This window comes from Botryllus schlosseri, chromosome 14 (genome assembly GCF_051294905.1).
Source record: "Botryllus schlosseri isolate E-star chromosome 14, Bs_hap1, whole genome shotgun sequence".
NCBI classification, from domain to species: domain Eukaryota; kingdom Metazoa; phylum Chordata; class Ascidiacea; order Stolidobranchia; family Styelidae; genus Botryllus; species Botryllus schlosseri.
The window spans coordinates 4190590-4209562 of record NC_137249.1 but is presented as its reverse complement, the minus strand read 5'-3'; the positions used below and the strand labels follow the sequence as shown (position 1 = coordinate 4209562).

At 39.6% G+C, this 18973-nt stretch overlaps 3 protein-coding genes and 1 long non-coding RNA gene across 4 annotated transcripts; 3 read left to right on the top strand and 1 right to left on the bottom strand.

The window, feature by feature from the left end:
* The first annotated feature begins 377 nt into the window (after positions 1–377).
* On the top strand, positions 378–1898 carry LOC145455049 (uncharacterized). The gene is made up of 2 exons (XR_013920267.1): positions 378–1147; positions 1577–1898. It is a non-coding gene; the product is annotated as an uncharacterized LOC145455049 (long non-coding RNA).
* A 2027-nt stretch (positions 1899–3925) lies between these two features.
* Positions 3926–6021, top strand: LOC145455580 (gamma-aminobutyric acid receptor-associated protein). The gene is made up of 4 exons (XM_080333562.1): positions 3926–4083; positions 4519–4597; positions 5063–5181; positions 5716–6021. The coding sequence occupies exons 1-4, from the start codon at positions 3994–3996 to the stop codon at positions 5779–5781; spliced, it is 354 nt and encodes a 117-aa protein (XP_080189688.1). The 5' UTR covers positions 3926–3993; the 3' UTR covers positions 5782–6021.
* On the bottom strand, positions 6013–11974 carry LOC145455579 (ruvB-like 1). The gene is made up of 9 exons (XM_080333561.1): positions 11777–11974; positions 11504–11632; positions 10554–10728; positions 9846–10003; positions 9365–9460; positions 9169–9286; positions 8301–8499; positions 6894–7088; positions 6013–6298 (listed from the first exon to the last, which is right to left on the bottom strand). Exons 1-9 carry the CDS (start codon positions 11915–11917, stop codon positions 6139–6141), a joined length of 1371 nt encoding a protein of 456 aa, XP_080189687.1. The 5' UTR covers positions 11918–11974; the 3' UTR covers positions 6013–6138.
* Positions 11975–13895: 1921 nt separating this feature from the next.
* LOC145456266 (uncharacterized) lies at positions 13896–18295 on the top strand. Its single transcript, XM_080334346.1, has 6 exons — positions 13896–14098; positions 16300–16448; positions 16509–16524; positions 17175–17228; positions 17293–17507; positions 17935–18295. Exons 1-6 carry the CDS (start codon positions 14014–14016, stop codon positions 18133–18135), a joined length of 720 nt encoding a protein of 239 aa, XP_080190472.1. The 5' UTR covers positions 13896–14013; the 3' UTR covers positions 18136–18295.
* The last annotated feature ends 678 nt before the right edge of the window (positions 18296–18973 follow it).

Sequence of the window (18973 nt, the reverse complement as noted above, 5' to 3'; positions counted from 1 at the left end):
TGGGGAGCATAGTCGGTAACTACGTGAAGCACTATGAATTCCGACAGTTTCAGGTGCAACACTGAAGTTTCAGGTGCAACACTGATCGGTGGTGGTCATGGGGAACACTGGCCGGATTCTACACTTGACCCAAGCTATATAATATATGAATTTGAAAACGACAAACGCTGATGATGTAAACTTGGATTTGCAACAGAAACCTGGATTTTGTACACGCGACCTTCCTTATGCAGACATGCATTGACCCATGGAAAACTGAATGGGATAGAATGGTGACTGCGTGGCCTGTCAATCAGATACGGTTGAATGACAAGTCATCGAGCAAATTAGCGCAGGCGCGAAGCCGTGTTTTGCTCACTATGGCGAGAGCCGTGAGACCGCTGAGACCTCGGCATCCACAAAGTTTCGTTTGTTAGCTGTGATCGGATGTACCATTTCACTACTATATGTATAAATATAGATGTTTTGCAGAACTATATTGGTACTTATTTACAGCTATCGGATATTGGAAATGCCTGCGAAGAATTGTGCCGTCCCTGGTTGTAATACCAGTCGAAAAAATAGCAATTCAGCACTCTTTGTCAGGCTGGATCTCGCAAAGGACGAACAGGAACGGCATCACCGATCGCAACTACGTTGTTTTATAATGTCCATGCGTGATTCTACGGACAAAAGAGATGATATAATCAGTCAGCTTGATAGAGAATCGTGAGTTACGGAATTCCTTTTCTGTTGTGACAGATTATGATCTGTAAATGGTATGGGAGGTGTTCCGCCAGGCTAGTGCATGTCGGTATGATATCAAAGCTGGATATTTATATGTATTAAGCGCCAACCAGTGACCGATACGTTGTTACTGGCATCATGCAATTATTCTTTCATGGACCATTTATTGCGTTTTCAAGAGCCACAATATGTGATCTACATTTCCGGCCAGAAGATAGGCCTATCAATATATCATTGCGGCAGGTGCTTCTGGGAGACGTCGGCTGAAGTTGGGAGCCATACCTTGCCTCAATTTGCCTAAAAAGTCCGCATCATTCTCTTTCCCACCAAGGAAAGAGCCAGCTCCCAGAAAAGTTTGTGCAAAAAAATTCTATTAACAAAATGTTGCCCGATTGAAACTGGACGCATCTCTTAATCCAAGGTAGGTGAAATTTAGAATCAAGTTGGATGCTAATTTGTGACTTACTTACTGTTCAATATGTGGCTGGGTAGCATATGAGAGGAAGGGGATGCTCTATCTTGATGTGGAGGGAAATGATCATATTCAACCTTGAGTCAGGTCAGTTTTGGATTTGCTCCTCCTAAGGCCTGCAGGCGTCTACAAATAAATAAATTTACGAAATTCCTGAGCCATTCTCAAATACAGGTTTATAGATTGAAAACAGCCCACACTTTTTGCAATGCTGCACATATGGTTGAAATGTATCATAGATTCAATACCAATTTGTATATATCTATCGAAAAAGCGACCAGCTTATGCCAACCATGATCACTTATGTCCTATCATTATTGGATAGTGTTTGACGATGACTTGTCCATTGTATCCTACCGCATGATCTTTATTTTTCAGATGAAGATGACCGGCAACATGACGCCGCGGACCATGCAAGGAGATTACAAAATATGAACCATGCCAGGAAATCACAAAATCTGAAGAAAAACCGAAAACTGTCACTGACACCCAACCCATTTGCTGGATATGAAAGGGTCATGGCAACCCGGAGACCTTTCATTTCAACAGGATTTATACTTTGGTCACCGTGGTGCCTTCGTGCACCAATCTGCTCGTACCAGTTGTGCCCCGGACAGCTCTGCATAACTGGCCAACATCTAGCGAATGTATGATAAATCGTCAATATACTTGATAATTTGTCAATATACAATACCACACATGATGACTGTTGCAAATTGCTCATTTATTGCTCAGATGAGAAATGAAAGGATTGCATGCCTAGAAGTCAACAATGCTCCTGATGTGATATAAATAGTATTGTACCCTACACCTTCATGTGGTAAAGGTTTGTTAATATTCGCATCGTCATTGAACCGTCATTCTTGTAATAACGTTTCTTGTTGACCCTGCGATCACATACTTGTTGCAATGAGATGTCAATCCTTAGCAGCGCGGGTAAAACATGTCAATCTGAAAAATATAGCAGATTTATAAACTATAAAGGACACTGGCGGTGTGTTCAACTAAATCACAATGTACTACAAGGCCAGTGTCTCGTCCTGATTCAAGTCGAAATACAAGCAATTACTACTAAATAAATACAGTCCATCCTCAAGATTACCGGATCACGACTGACCTATAGATCTCGCTTCCCATGACTTGCCGCCCTATTTCTTGTCGCTTTCTTTTTCTATACCATCTTCTTTACTTTCATTCAGTGTGCATGCCTCCTCTTTACATCGACTAGGCCAAGGTGGGTGTCAGATTCCATAGACTACTCCTTGTCGCTTCGACATCTTCCTGTCTTTTCATTGTATCGCATTTTTGTGGTGTATTGAACTGATAAAATTGCTAATAAACCAATGATGATGATGATGAGCGCAACAATGGCTCAAGATCCACTGGTTGCTGAATAATATTTGGAACAGATATGGTGTCCATGCTTTCATCAAAGTCGTTGAAGAGAAGTTCATGGACAATTTCCGGGGAATATCGTACCATTCCTTGACAACGTCACTAACTTGCGAGGCCATAATTAAAACAATGATAATACAGCTCTACAGACACTGCAGCCGATGTTCAACTTATTCACAACTGTCTACTACATGAAAAGTAGGCCTAATCTAGACAAGCTACGATAATATTAACATTTAATTAACACGCTATGTGTGTTTACGTTAGCTGGAGCATCACGGCAGACAACCGAAACATTCTGGCTGCGATGACTTGTCATTCAACCGTATCTGATTGACAGGCCACGCAGTTACCGTTCTATCCCATTCAGTTTTCCATGATTGACCAAACCTCCTCTCGTGAATGTTTACAAGTGCAACTGACCGTGACCTGAAAAAGTTGCTAGGCTAGGTTATAGTTACTAGGCTATCTTGATATCACTGATACACAGATCAGTGGATTATATTCTCTGTCACTATCATTCTATTGGCGCTTTTTCGCACAATAGTCATTTATTTATGGACTGCGCTATTGATATTAGTCCACGCTACTTATGCGTAATCCCAGTGAAGCGTGATATCGTAAACAGAAAAAGTCATATGATCGTGTATTCATCCGTCTGGATAACAACAAAGCCATAAAAGCTCTGATCCGACCTTGCTTTGGGGAGTATGATGGGGGGCGGTTCTCTGACTCTCAAGTTTGTTGTTGGGTCTAGAAGTAAATCCAGTCGAGGCAACGACATCAATGGAGAACGGTTAAGTCCAGGCTGTAGTGAGGGGATCTGGCGATCATGCAATCGATAGCTATGTTACTGCTTAATATTTTCATGTTGTAGCTCTCTTCAAAATCGAACCTACGACGAATGGGCAACACGCTTATATAAATCCAGTGGATGAAAACAAACGCAGAACTTGAAATAATTTTAAACTGTCCATTGTTGAAGTACTTGGTCAACTTTTTTCTACCTAGTCGATAATTGAAATGTACTTTTTGATACTTTGCGAATATTATGAGATGGATCACTCGCACAACATGACACTCTCGTATAAATTTTGGTAAATTGTCATGTGGATGTTATTTTACTGAGCGTGTATGGAATCTTGGTCCTGTGCTCAGAAACACAATTCTTCATTTTTTATTAAATTCCTTTATCTTGGAGAATCATTGTTGCTCACCTTTTTAGTAGGCAAAACATACCGAGATTCCGGTAGGGTTGCTGAGGATGTATAGGCCTATATAAATGAAATGTAAATACAATCCATTAGGCCAAAACGAACTTGCACGAAATTTTCTTATTATTTGTTTTCATATATGTTATAGTGTAGTTCGAGGGAGATATAAAGTGAAGAAACTCAAAGATGAAGTGGGCTTACAAAACGGAACATAATTTTGAAAAAAGAAAGACCGAGGGAGAAAAGATTCGCAAGAAGTACCCGGACCGTGTACCGGTAAGTCTGTAAATGTTGTGACACTGCCTATGCCTTTCAAGTAACATGTGTAATGGCATAGTACTAAGAACATCTGTCCTGCATAAAATTGTTGCCTTTCGTTTGTCTGATAAATGAATATGGAAAATGTATTGGTCCATTCGAATTTTTAGTTGCAACAAAATATGTCAAACTCTGCTTTGAGAAAGTGCTTACTTTGTGCAGTCAACTTTGCAATAGGATTCAAAAGAATGACCTGCTTGCATTAAGTCATTGTTACTAATATAACAAGTAGCCGTCATATTGCAAGCACAAGATCCTCATAGCTATTGTTCAATATAGATTCACTGCATATTCCATTTCCTAACCAAGCACTGTTCGGTAGGGAACATTTCCCACCCAATGTGCTCGATGCGATCTTGTGACAACTAATGTACGTATATTGTCTGTTTCCAGGTAATCGTTGAGCGATCTGAAAAATCCACGATTGGAGATCTTGACAAAAAGAAGTACTTGGTCCCGGCAGATTTGACAGGTCAGTCAATTACATGTGCCTGGTTAAGCAAAACCAAACCATGGTCACAACTTGAAGATGGGCCTATAGCCTATAAAATCGAAACATCATAAGGATCCAAGTCTAGACTACGGTACATGAACTATTGAACGATATTTCAAGCAATTTGAATACACTAATGTAATTGAACTGAAAATTAATTGAGCCTACGGAAACCTGGCACTGGAATCTCCCATGCTGTGATTCAGTTTCTCTTGTATAATATGTTTATGATTCAGTTCTATTCTTTGTATGATATGATCGAATAACAGTGTTCAGCTAGAATACCGAAGCACAAATCACATTAGCCCACTCTAAATCGGACTCAAAATGCCTATAAAACAGTAGTAATTTCCTAGAATTTGTCTAGTCATAGACCATGGTGAATGGTTTATTCCTGTGCTTTTGTTTCTGTTCAACTACTGATGCTTGCGATACCACTTTCAGTTGGTCAATTCTACTTTCTGATCCGGAAACGAATTCATTTGAGACCAGAAGACGCTCTATTTTTCTTTGTTAACAACGTCATCCCACCGACCAGTACGACCATGGGGCAACTTTATCAGGTAAGGTGGTTTGGTAGCCCGCGCAGTACTAATCGAGTGAGATTAGAGACCGGCTGATATTTTTTACATATCTCGCTAATAGAACCAATTCTGTAAATATTGAAATGTCAAAGTCTTTAGATCCTCTAATTCAGTGGTACTCAAACTAGGGGGCGCGAAGCTGCCATCATCTGAAAAAAAATCCAATCTGAAAAAGTTTGAGAACCATTGCCCTAATTAGTGAGAGAGATTTGAAAAATATTTTGATTGATGTATCTGTATTCAGTCCCCTACAGGTGTATACTGAAGTTCCCAAAACTTCTCTCATCAAGAAGGGAGCTCCTCTGGCCGTCATGAATATATCCACATCCAGTAGTAGTAGTCGTTGGACGGACAGGACACGCTGCTAACCATACCCGATACTGATATTTCTACAAAGACAGCCTTAACTAATATCATATGCTATTACTAGTTATGATGGGGATATTTGGTGTTGGGTATAGAGTTCAAGTTGTACAGTACATGGTAATCACAAGACGCATTTCATTTCAATAGGAACATCATGAAGAAGATTTCTTTCTTTACGTTGCTTACAGTGACGAGAGCGTTTACGGAGGATGAGTCAAAAGGATAAATCCCTGTGTTTACTACTATTACCACTAATTCTATTTTATCTGAATTCATCATGTAGCGTGCATGTGTACTGCGCAAGCCCGTGTAGTCCACCCTGAATCAATGCCCTGTAGACTGCCAGCCGGAAAATTCATACTCAAGATTTGTGTTCAACTGTTTTGTTATCTTGCACTCATGCTGGTGAACTTGTGCATTCGGATGGAAATAAATACCTGAGCCTTTACAAAACACTGAGATTTATTAACAAACTGGAGGTTAACAGCAACCAGGCACACAGAGCGAGATCCACCATACCGGCATTCGATGTAGCTGTGCACTGATGAGGGACTGTGTCCAAGCTTTGTTCTACTGCATGTATTTGTCTCCGTGTTCAGCCAAGATCTTAGCGGAAGATTTCGCGTCAAAAAAGAGTTCGTTAATCTCGTCCACATCCTCCTTTGTGATTGCATCCTTGCCGTTGATTCGGGAGAGGATGTTTGCCGGCGTGAGTAATTGGGTCACATACCTATGACAGAAATACTAGAATAATACCAAGCCTACAAGCGATATTTGAAACACGGCTCATTCCTGACTATACTGGGAAAACGGAAGACATTAGCTTGTAGACATATGATTTGCAAGTGATTTGGAATATGTGCAACTTGTTGTTCAACACATTTTCCAACCGATATAACAGGCTAAAAATGTATCAGCTACTAGAGTAGATTATTAAGTGCTTCGTATCGCAAATGTCACTCGGATGCGAACCTCAACACAAGGAGTATCTGGTTAAATAGACTATTCATGATTATGGCTTAGCCATGCCTCTCATTAGCTGAACATCAACTTGTTCCGATTCTGCCGTGTAGCAAGAGCATGTCCAGCAGACCAATATTTAGCAGTTTGCTTGTCCCTTTTACCGAGCCCTAACTGGACACAAATGGAATGCTGCTACGGCGTGTAAAATATGTACACAAGACAAACGAACGCTCACAAAAACACTTTGTAACGTTGTAACCGGTCCGGTGCGCAACATCTATTGCTGCTGTATCTAGACTCAAGACCCACTGAGAAATAGCGAGGTTTAAACTGCCATAAAAACATGAAACCAACGTCCTCACCTTAGTGATGTCTTGGAGCCAACTTCTCCTAGCTTCTGAAGGCCGTCTTCGCTAATCTGTATGCCTTCTACCTTCCCGCGAATCCTTATGATGCTGACCATCTCTTCGGTCGTGTACATCATTGTCTTGATGATCATGATTCTGTCGAGCAGGTCAAGCGGTATGCCGTGTGGTGCGATCACATCTTCGGTACCCCTGAAAAAAAATCAATGATCAACCCGTGTGGATGGTTGACGAGGTTAATAACAGGTGACCTTGGTTGTTTTTTGATTAGCCAATTATGCTTGAATGGGCTCAGTTCAGTTCATTATTAATAAATATTTTATGAGATCTGGCATTTGGGCGAAAATCGTTGTTATGTGGCACTGTTACTCAGATTACTAGCATATCACCATTTACATACCAAATGACACCCTTTTTACAAATGCCCGTGGTACCGGTACACGTTTTGTCACAAATAAACTCAAGAATATAATTTCACTATTCCTCCAATAAAATCAATCTAAAATCAAATTAAAGTTACGATAGGGTTACCATACGTCCTCTTGTACGAGGATTTGTCCTCTTTTTTTACTTTTCAGAAAGTTTCCCCGGAGGACGCCCAAATGTCCTCTTTTTTGAGAATCTTGCTTAAATATAGGGTAAAATTCGAGTGATACAGTAGCCTAAATCAGTACTCAAGTAATGCTCCGGCTGCTATTTCTGGAGTTGAGCCGGAAAGTTGAGCAACCACAAAGTTGTGAAAAATTTACCGTTTATTCGGGATTTTACTCAAATATTGTAAGTCTGGAAATTTTAAAAAATTGTCCTCTTTTTAGATTTCCAAATTAAGGTAACGCTAAGTTACGAGAGCCTGTGCTACTGCATCAATTGCAAGCAAATTGGGTAATGCATCACATATTTTCCACGTTATTGCTGAGGAAGTGGCACTGAGATGTAGGACAGGTTGAGAAAGTGCAATATCAAAGAAATCTGTGCCAGAAATTTCACGAAAGGTTAAGAAGCGACGACAAGTGACCTCACTACCACAGTCCTCAGAAATATATAGTTGAATAGTATATTCATGTTGAAATGAACCCGAATATTCTCGGCTGACACTCGTCAGGGGTAATCGTCAGCAACTGGTAGAGAATGAAAAAGAACATCATATATCAAAATATTCGGGTTCATTTCAAAATGAATGTACTATTCACTTGTATATTGAAGTTCTGTACCTCCAAGAATCTCTTCAGGGATATATAACAGTAGCAAGATTGCAAATCCTTTAGCTGCAGTTCAACTACTGTGGCTTTCTCAAGAAAATGGCTGACACTTTATATCTTAAATTTGAGACCACTTCATATCAAGGCGCGGTGCCCTCGTTAACATTCACATAGACCACATCAGAGACCAACACCTCAAACTCACTTGATCGTGCAATGTCCCCTGTTCGTCGCAAAGATTACGATAGGGCTGATAGGCGACTCCAACGCTCGGTGGAGGTAGGTAAAGCACTCGATGTCGAGCATGTGTATTTCGTCGATGAACAAGACGCCGGGAACTAATTCAGCGATCCCTTGATCGATGTACTTGTTGACGACTTTGTTGATCTCAGTCCGCAACTTGTCTGAGAGAATGAAATGGTAGACATCAGTATACCAAGCATAATATTTGCATCATTCCAATTGTCCGATTCACAGTACGATACATTGCAGAATCTAAGTTGCAATCCACAATTCACCGACATCTTACCTTGTAACTCTCTGATTGCAAATTCATTTTGAAATTTGAACCGTTAACTAGTTTTAAATCGGGATTGGCCACCGACTCACGACCTTTATTACTAGCTCATATTAATTAGCAGTGGATAAAAACCTGATATCATCAAAAAATGGCCTTAATATGTGCAATAAATATTCCTGCAGTAAGTTATTGCCAACTACAAACAGAACGGAGAAAATTCATAGACAGCATGTGCTTTGATCAGAAATACGTAATTTGAAAGCTGGCTTTGGTGTTTTATTCAGATATTGCTGTGTAGCGAACCTTTGACTAAATCGACAATCCAGCTCATACATAACGTAGGCTAACCGAAATAATCAATTTAACAGATAGCGATGATCAAATCCACGACCATTCAACAGTTTCAATAATCCATATAAATTCGATACTTTGAAACAGAAAGACATTCCCTAGAATGCTAGAAAACATACTGCATTAAGTATGTGCACTAGAGTGCCTATTGAAAATTTCCTCTCACATATCATGATTGGAATTCGAGATTATCGTAAGCTACCTGTAATTTCTGTTTTCTTTGGCTTCATCAACTGCCCCATCATGGACATAACATCTTGGCCGCCCTGAGGTCTGGCATTTGCAACGTCAAGATCGTGCAATGTCACATCTTGAATAACCTTGGCAAGAGGCACCGTGTCAAATGTGAAAAATAGAAGCCAGCAAGGCGAGCGCTTGAATGTTAAATTCAATCTTACCTCTCTTTTCTTGTGTACATCGCCTTTAGGTAAAGGCACATACTCTTCCGCTTCCAAATCATACTCGGTTGCATAAGTGTCTGAACGGCCTTGCCTCTGTATATAAATGACGAGAATCAAGGGATATCAATATATTATAGTCGCAATACAATAATGTTGAGCCACATCGAAAAAAATTTCCAGCATGAAGTCCATCTTGTCACGATGGGCGGCTCAGTTTTCCGTTGGCACAAATTAGGTTGGCGTAACGCAATTTCAATGAACATTTGTGGTCTACCTAGTGTAGCATGTTCCATTATTCTTTTAGTATTTAGAAAGTACGCTGTCCAAGCAATGCGGATCACTGAGAGATAGTGTAGAATATATTGGCTGACTAGTGACTAGCATTCAGATAATGAAATACCGTTGCCCATAACTTGCATCTCCACAGAATCCAGTGTGCAATATAGATGAAGCAATAATAGTGTGTATCCATAGTTACCTTCACGGCACCATTGTTGGCTTCTATGTATATGACGTCACCCGTCTCCACTTTTTCTTTTTGAATATTTTCGTAAATTGAAGGATCAAGTTTGAGCTGTTTCGTTCCTTTCGCAGTTTTCAAACCAATAACAACGTGGCTTATCGTTTTCCCATATCCTGAAATGACCAAATTCACAATTTGAGGATCCAGAACGTTGTCACAATTCACAGTATCGTAAACAAACAGTATCAGCATTGCGCCACAGCCTATTCTGCGCAGTGGGCATATATATATACATACGATGCAGCATTGTGCATCAATATTTTTCAAGGCAGGAAAAACGATTATGACAATATACAATGCAGCAAGTTCAAATATGTTGTCTCGGTCACAATGTGTGAGAGTGACCACAAAGTAATGTATTGAAATACCAGATAGACTTTATAAAGATGTTGCTCCTGTGACGGAGGGGGCAAAATGATAACGATGAAATAGAAAATCCACTATTACAATTCAACTTGGCCTAGTTACATGCATTTTCATAAATAAAACTACCGTAGTGCATGTCATCAACTAATATAGTCAAGAACATGGTAAAACCATATCAGAACTAACTTGTTCTTTGATTTATTCGATATTTAGAATTTTACTACCGTAATTTAAAACCAAATTTATCTCGTGTCGGCCGAGATATACATAACAGAAATTAGGAAATTCTTTGCGGACCTCCCATAGGATTCTCAGTCTCATGAGGAGTGATTTCAGTGACTTCGCCTTCGTAAACTTCTTTCGTTTCCTTGATTCGAAGACCGATTGCTCGTCGGAAGTTTTCCATTAATACCTCGGTCTTTTTGATCTCGGTAGAGTAGACTTCGCTTCCTACCATCGGGCAAAACGGAACCTGCAAAGATAAAACTCTGCCTATTGACGACCACTGAAATGCACAGATTTTTTATTATAACAAAGGCATCAAATTGCAGCCATTTCCAGTCTGATTGGCAGATGAGGGAAATGTGATTAAAACATCTACATCACTCATAATATAGGCTTACTAGCGATTACTATTAGTAAAACTTGAGGATTTATTTGTCATAGCAAAAAATTCAAATACAGAATTCGAACATTACATAACACAAAAAGATTGATTGGATGCAGTATGCGAAATTCAGCACATGGAAGATTGTGATATAACCTTATTAGTAGGGATATATGATTAGTATTTAGTTACAGTACTTGTGAGGTGTAGCTGTTTAAAAGTGTGAGGTGTAGCTGTTTAAAAGTGTAAAAATCAGGTGATCAACGAGTCTAATACACCTAATATGAATTAGTACCAAAATAAATAAACTATAAGGCAAATATATGATGGTTGAAGCAATGAAGCTACATAATGAGTATTATATGAAGGCTCTTGACAAATAAACTGTACACGAGTAACCGTAGGTTACATCTCTATGTAAGAGTGATTGAAGATCATTGGCAAATGAGAATGAAATTATCCGACATAGTTTTAAATGCTCTTATTCAGGCAGGAATACGATTGTTGATCAGTACACTAATTTACTAACATTGCGATAAAAAGTAATGATAAATTTTCTTATGACTGCTATAGGCCAACTATAAGGATTCAACAAACAGTATAAAACGAATTCCACCGTGTCAATTCATGGTACAATTACCTTGTTTCCAAGTTCTTGTGCAATTGCTAGAGCTAGGGCAGTTTTTCCTGTTCCGGGCGGTCCTGCTAGCAGTATTCCTCTTCCTGCCATTTTTTTGCTTCTGATGAGTTCTACGATAATCCCACATGCCTGAAAATTGATATACCGGTATTTAATATATAACATTAACATAACATATTTAAAAATACAAATAATCCCTGCGTATTCATCAATCCAGGAAAGTAAGATAGGAACAGAGGATGCTACCAGTACCATACCAGTGCTCAGACTTACCTCGCGTGCATCTTCTTGGCCAACAAGCCCTGAACCCGATTGAAGTGCTTTTCCGTCCTCGGATAAGCCAAGGCCCTTAATATGAGTATGGGCAGCAATCCGCTGCGTCTTGGTAGTACTCTTCACCTCTTCAATTTTCATTTTTTATGTATGATGTGATAGTTGGTTATGATTTACGAGAATATATGACAAGGCGATCTAGAAAAGGGAGTATAACTGAAGCTGAAACTCAGGTTACTTATATACGTATTGTACTGATTTCCAACTTGATAATAAATAGGTCACCTATAAACCCAATATACACGAAACTTTCCTAATTATGGAATTAAATAAGCTCACACACCAAGACCGCAAGACGACGACTACGAAAACCGAACAACAACATATGGAGAAGATTCATGCTTGCACCGTTAGTAAAATTCAACCAACCATAAACATTGACACTAGCTTCAATGAGCCGTGTCTTCATTAGCAACGCGGGAATGTTCTAGAAGCGATGAGTATATTATTATTTTATATTATTTATCGATGATACTCCTATGGTAATCAGCTCTAAAGTTCGCACACATATTTCGCCTAATGCTAAGTCGGAAAGATCCACATAAAGGCTGAATATTCCGAGTTTGGGGAGTGTCTACAATTTTCTGCATTGTTTCTCCCGTTTTTCTCCCATGCCAATGCAATTATAATCAAAACATCTATTTTAACATTAAAATATAATACTTTCGGTTGTAAAGTTTACATACATAATTCAACGTTTTTGAAAGTAATGTAAGTTCCATTGTATGAAATTTAGAAATTTAACATGAATAGTATACACGTGAAATCCGTTGATCCTGAATTTCGTTTGGATATGTTGCCTATATTTCATCAATGTTCTTATGAAACTCGAGTAGGCTGCATCGTTCTTTGTCATATGGGGGAAGGGGTCAAATTATTGGACCGAAAAAGACGTAGACTACGCGCTGTACGCAGTTTATCGAATATAAATATAAAAACTTGTTTCACGTCATATCGCACCTAATTTTCATTTACATTACGTTAATCAGTTGTAACCGTGGAGGGCATCATTTACAGATAGAAGTCCGACCGTAATATTTGCAATTATACAAGAACAGTGATTATCCCTCGAGGCCGGCAGGGTGCAATTATGAGGGGTGTGCATGTGCAATTGTGCAACCTTCGGGTGCGGGACTATCATGCAGCACCGTCATTTCGGCGCCAAGAAACATCACGACATGAGAAGTTTCTGTAAACAAGCGACTTCGTGAAGTGCGCTGCAAGAAAGATAGACGGCGATGAAACCTTGGCTCAGAATGACCTTCAATTGTTGACCGAAACCTTTCACATTATGGTGTATCCTCAGTCCGCGGCCATTGAATATGGCTGGCGCTGAATAGTCCAGTCCTTGCAATCTGAGCTTCGCGGTAGAAATGCTACGCGAAGGGGAAACTAATGCTCCCCTGAACAAATGGCAAGTCTCGCAAAATGAGCTTTTCTTTTAGGTCTGATCTGACAATACTAATATCGTTTGGAGTAGCGACAACCTTTACAGGAGGTCATGAAATACAACATACTATAACAGAATATTCACTAACAATGGGCCTTGGCGAAGCTAAACCGCGAAAACCTATAGTGTATATTGAATAGTCTTAACCGTATGGCTTGACTATTATATAGGCCTTGGAGGTCTGTATTAATAGTTAGTAATTATACGCAACGGTGGTCAGCAAAGAAGTAGCCTATTTTTACTATTTTTAGCGACAAAATTCATAGACCTACCTTGAAAAGGATTTCATGCGACTGAGATAAGATATACCTACATATGCATATACACACCAATTTTTCGTAAGATTATAATTAATAGGCGCGATTTTGGCTCGTATAGTAAATAAGCCGATAGAGTGAATTGATAAAGCTTTGCATACGCCGTTAGCTATTTGGTGCGTTCGTGTATCACATAATTGCCTATATACCCGGACTTGGCTTCTGTCCTGCACAAGTTGTGACGTCGCATGCAGCATATACAAACCAAATCAGATGGATCAATAAGTTTTATGTGCAACAGTGCAGATCGAAATCTCTTGGTTTCTGGTTTTCGATGATTATCCTGCGGCAATGAATTAAAGAGTCAAATATTTGTTGAAAATTTAGGCCCTCGAGCAGTACTCTTGAGTTTGCAGTAGTGTTATCATGGATGGATGTAGCTCGGACTGAACAGTTTTCTATGCAAGACGATGTATGCTAAATTTACAGATTCTCCTAGCCCTGACAGTGAGACGGTTACGCAAGGATCCGTAGAGCTAGAAAACAGGAATCCAGGTGAGTGATTACGATGTAATCTGATAGACGAGTAGGCCTATATATTTCTAGTAATGCAGTCTTTCAATAATCTAATTCAGAGGATCACGATAATTTATATACCATATGATACCTATTAAGTGTAAAATCAATATTGAACAATTCGAAAATAAAATATGTAGGCTAAATAACAAGTTCATATATACCATGCCCTACGTCAACGAATTAGGAATGCGGTGATTTTTGTGAACGTGAGATTCACGTTGGCGTTCGGTGTGTGAACCTCAGCCATTTGGAAGCGTGAAAGATTACCGGACCGCGACTGACCTATCGATCTCGCTTCCCATGACATGCCGCCCGATTTCTTGTCGCATTCTTTTTCTATACTATCTTCTTTACTTTCATTCAGTGTGCATGCCTCCTCTTTACATCGCCTAGGCCAGTGGTTCCCAACCTTTTTCGACCCATCGCCCCCTTTTCAAGGTCAACACCAATCATCGCCCCCCAAAATTTTGTGCACCGATAATTGGGCAAACAGACTGTAATCACCGGCGGGTTGACTAAAAAAAAAAAAAAAAAAAAGGTCATCTTTCTCCGCTCAGAGTTGCAAATAACGTTTTTTCTCTCCGAATTGCTAGGTGGATGACTAAAAAAAAAAAAAAAGGTCAGCCGTTTTGACGCGTCATCGCCCCCCTATCGCCCCCTCCGCTATTTTCGCCCCCCGTCGCCCCCTTTGTCCATTTTCGCCCCCCTATCGCCCCCTTCGTCATTTTCGCCCCCCTAGATCGCCAAATCGCCCCCTGGGGGGCGATATCGCCCACGTTGGGAACCACTGGCCTAGGCCAAGGTGGGTGTCAGATTCCATAGACTACTCCTTGTCGCTTCGACATCTTCCTGTCTTTTCATTGTATCGCATTTTTGTGGTGTATTGAACTGATAAAATTGCTAATAAACCAATGAATGAAGTGCTGCTTTCGAGAATGTCCTGATGTCGGTGTCGTTCATCAGCGTTGCAGAGGGTCTTCCTTGTTTGGATCTCTTTCATCTTCAAAGGTTATTGATTTCACGACAGTGTCATTAGGTTTTCGAATTATGTGTGTATAACATTTAGCTTGTTATTGGTGATCAATGAGTGATCATATTTGGTTGAAATTCCTTAGATTTAAACTTCGGCCCACTCTCTGCATGTTTCTGCCAGAATTCAACACGAAACGAGTGTGGACATTACCTTCCGTATTTGTTTTGTTAACAATTATTATCAGCAATTGACATCAACGAAAGTGAGATAAAGAATGGATAGTTGTCTAATGTAAAAAGTATAGCAGGCGTACGGGATATATCTTAATTTGATATGTTTATTGCATTATAAAAATTAAACCTGTCCGGTTGGGGTGTTGGCTACTGTAGGCCTATATCATAATTTTGAGGTAATATCCGTACCAAGTATGAATTCCGATATTTCACTCTGATCAATTTCAATATAGCAATAGTCGAACGCCTTAACGATTGTCCGGTCTAGCCTTCCTAGACCAGCATTCCACATAGAATATATGGAATTATTATAGCATTTGATTGTCCAGCTGATACATTTGGTGATGCTTTTACTTAAGGATTGCGACATAATGTGGTCCGAGTAGTCGCTAGTAGCCTACATTAATATATTACTTTACGTAAATGTAGGATTAGAATTAGCAAGATGACGTCACGTGGCGTCGTAGGTTTGTGTTCACTGTTCAGCGTTCACGTTCGCGTTCACATAGAACATTTCAAAAAGGTTCGCGTTCACACGAACCAGAACCTTTCAGAGGCTCGCCCCATCCTTAGTATGAATCATATCAATATCAATAATTCGAGTGGAAGATGTGTATCAGTGTCGACATTTTGAGTAAATAAACGACGTGACTGTTACAATTTTTTAAGTATCCCGGTCAGCATCACAAAAATCGTGAGATTTGAAGATCTATTAGAACGGCAGTAACCGTGTGTCTCGATTAAGTATATATGATCAATGGTCATTAGCAGTTATGTGATGAAAATTCTGAACTTCTGAAAATGGGAAATTCACGAAGTGGTGATCTGCGTCTTCTGTGCTGTCATCTAGCGGCAATCAGCCAATTCAGAGGTACATAGACTGTCTCCGATGAGTGTGAAAGTACAACTTCATGATACACCATGCATTTTTGTCAAATTTACAGAAAAAATGATTAAATTCATGATTTCAGATCCTCCTACTCAAGCATCAACTACCGCGAAAGAACAAGCAAAACCTCCGATATGTGGCAGCGTCTTCAGAATAACAACAACTGCGTTTCTCATATGCCTCGTTGTCCTGTTAGCTTTTACAATTGCTAACCTTTACCTTGTGTTGAATGTAAGTCCATTGGCTGCTTGTACTGCTACATTAAATCTAAATATTTCGACTCAATTCCAGGCAAGATCGGTGTCATGTGAGTAGTATTTCTACATTCTTTATAGTTGGGCTATTAAATATACATATATATCAGATTACTTCGTATTAGTGTCCAACTGTCCATTTAGATAATTTTCAAAGTCGGTATATTCTAAACATATGGGGCAGATAAATCCGGACAGATGATGCTAATCGTGTCGAGTGACTTTTGAAAATATCCTGCCAAGAATTGAATATAGAAAAGAACGACGTTTTGCCCAATGGTATCGTGCCTAGTTGGCCGTAAAGTCCTCGTCGTTACTCGACAGCGAAACTGGTATTTCTCTATATCTGTCCTCAAAAACCACGCTGAGCGTTCTACATATGTTGGGGTGGGTTAGTTATCGATAGAGCAAATCGAGTAGACCTATATTGGATCCGATTGAGAGTCGATTATTCGAGTACGACACACTATTATGACGTCGAACACGGTTAGAAGTACTTGGAATGCTAAACTAGACTCCTTTTCGTTTCCAAAAAAATTATTTTGCACTTGTTTACCATGACTATTTGACATACAGCTTGTGATAATGTTGGTATATAGTTCATTATAATTTCATAGATTTAACATTGCCATGGATATGCATAGCCATGTGGATGATGCTGTGGGCGAGTATACAGAAACATAATCCATGTCCTTTTTATTAGACCTCGAGAACTCATTATCTAGAATAAGCAAGACATCAAAAGCAAAGTTAATAGGTAATAGCATAAACATATACACTCGCGTCATACTACCCCTGCTGTAACGCAATGTCTTTTCTAGGAAGATGCCCAGTTTTCTACCAAGGCAGCTGCTATTTTGTACATTGGAGAGACAACACTGTATTCAACGAAGGGGCGAAGATTTGCAAGAGCAACGGCGGGCTTCCCGCTAATATATACAGTAAACTTCACTTTATCAGTATTAAAGCACTGCTGAAACGCACTCATGTTGGCCAAGGAAATTCGGTATGGACGGGGATGACGTTTAATGCAACGGTGAGTGCACTAGACGTCAATATCTTCACCTACAATATCAGCAAATTCCATTCAGATAGGCCTGCCGTATTTTCAGCAATCAAAAAGTAGACATTTTTTTGTGGGCCAGTAAAATCAAATGATAATTGTTACGTTTGAGTTTAATGATGTCATAGAGTAGTTGCAGGAAAAAGTTACAAAACGAATCAAAGCAGAAGTTATAAATACAGACCCAAAACAACAAATAAAACATATTTTTCAGATTCATCCCATAAATAGTGTGTGGTTCGCTTGACTTTTGCCGATATGGAATGATAATTTTAACGAGTTCGTGAAATTGAATTTCAACTCAAATAAATGTTTTGTAGTGCATTTAGTTTTCTATTTGAATATTTTGCGGGCAAACTAGAACCGCGATGAAAAAAGACTCGTGTATAATGATTTTCAGAGTGGAAGAGCCTTCTACGCGAACCGGACTGAAGTTCATTTCGATTTCGTCTGGTATCGGCACGGGTATCCAATCGATAATCCGTCCAAGGACCAGCTCAGTTTGCGTCATCACTTCGATACGAAATATGACGGTTTCATTAATAGCGGCCCAGAAAAGCTTTTTGGTGGTGTGCTGTGCGAAATCGGGGATCGAGACTGATGATTGGAAGTGTCGAGAACGGCGACGCGACAAGTCTACCTTCGATTTCACGAAATTCTGAAAAATGCTTGCAGAGCAACGCATCTGCGAATGTGAATTCTTGTAACGCACAGTTTCTAATATAAGACTTCGTTGTCACAGAGCTGCTTTCGCGACAAGTCTATTGAGCCTGAAATGATGTTAATGAGGATGAGGTAAATAGCCGCTACCCGCCGCAAGGTTGGCTTGTACTTAAGGTTACCATATTTTGGAATCGGGAAATGAGGACACTTTTTCAAAATTTTCAAACTTAGAATACCGGTGGTAAATACTGAAAAATGGTAAATTTTTCTCCCTTCGTGGTTGGTTGACTAAAACAAAAGTTCAACTTACCCGCTCAGCTCCCGAAATACCCACCGGAGCGTTACTTCGGTGCTGATTTACGGTATCTCAGTCGAATTTGGCCGTGAATTTGACCAAAATTCTCAAAAAGGAGGACGTATGGTAACCCTACTATTACTCATACTGTATACTTTACTTATACGCTGCCGGGCCAGCAGGGGTGGGTAATTACTTTTCCCGGCAGGCCAATTGAAAAGCAGATAATGTGTTATCGGGCAAAGACGGCACTCAGACTAATTAAGTTCATTTCTAAATTGAAAGCAGTGAATTACATTTTTAAAACAGGCTGCTCGTTGGATGTGTTAATACTTTTTGATAGAAAGGTGAGAGCTAATTGATAATAGAGAATATATATTCAGTGTCATTATCCAAAACAATGAAACACATGGAACATTTAAGAAGAACACTTGGTAAAGTATTTGAAGTGATGAAATTGACTTCAGTTTAAAAATATTGT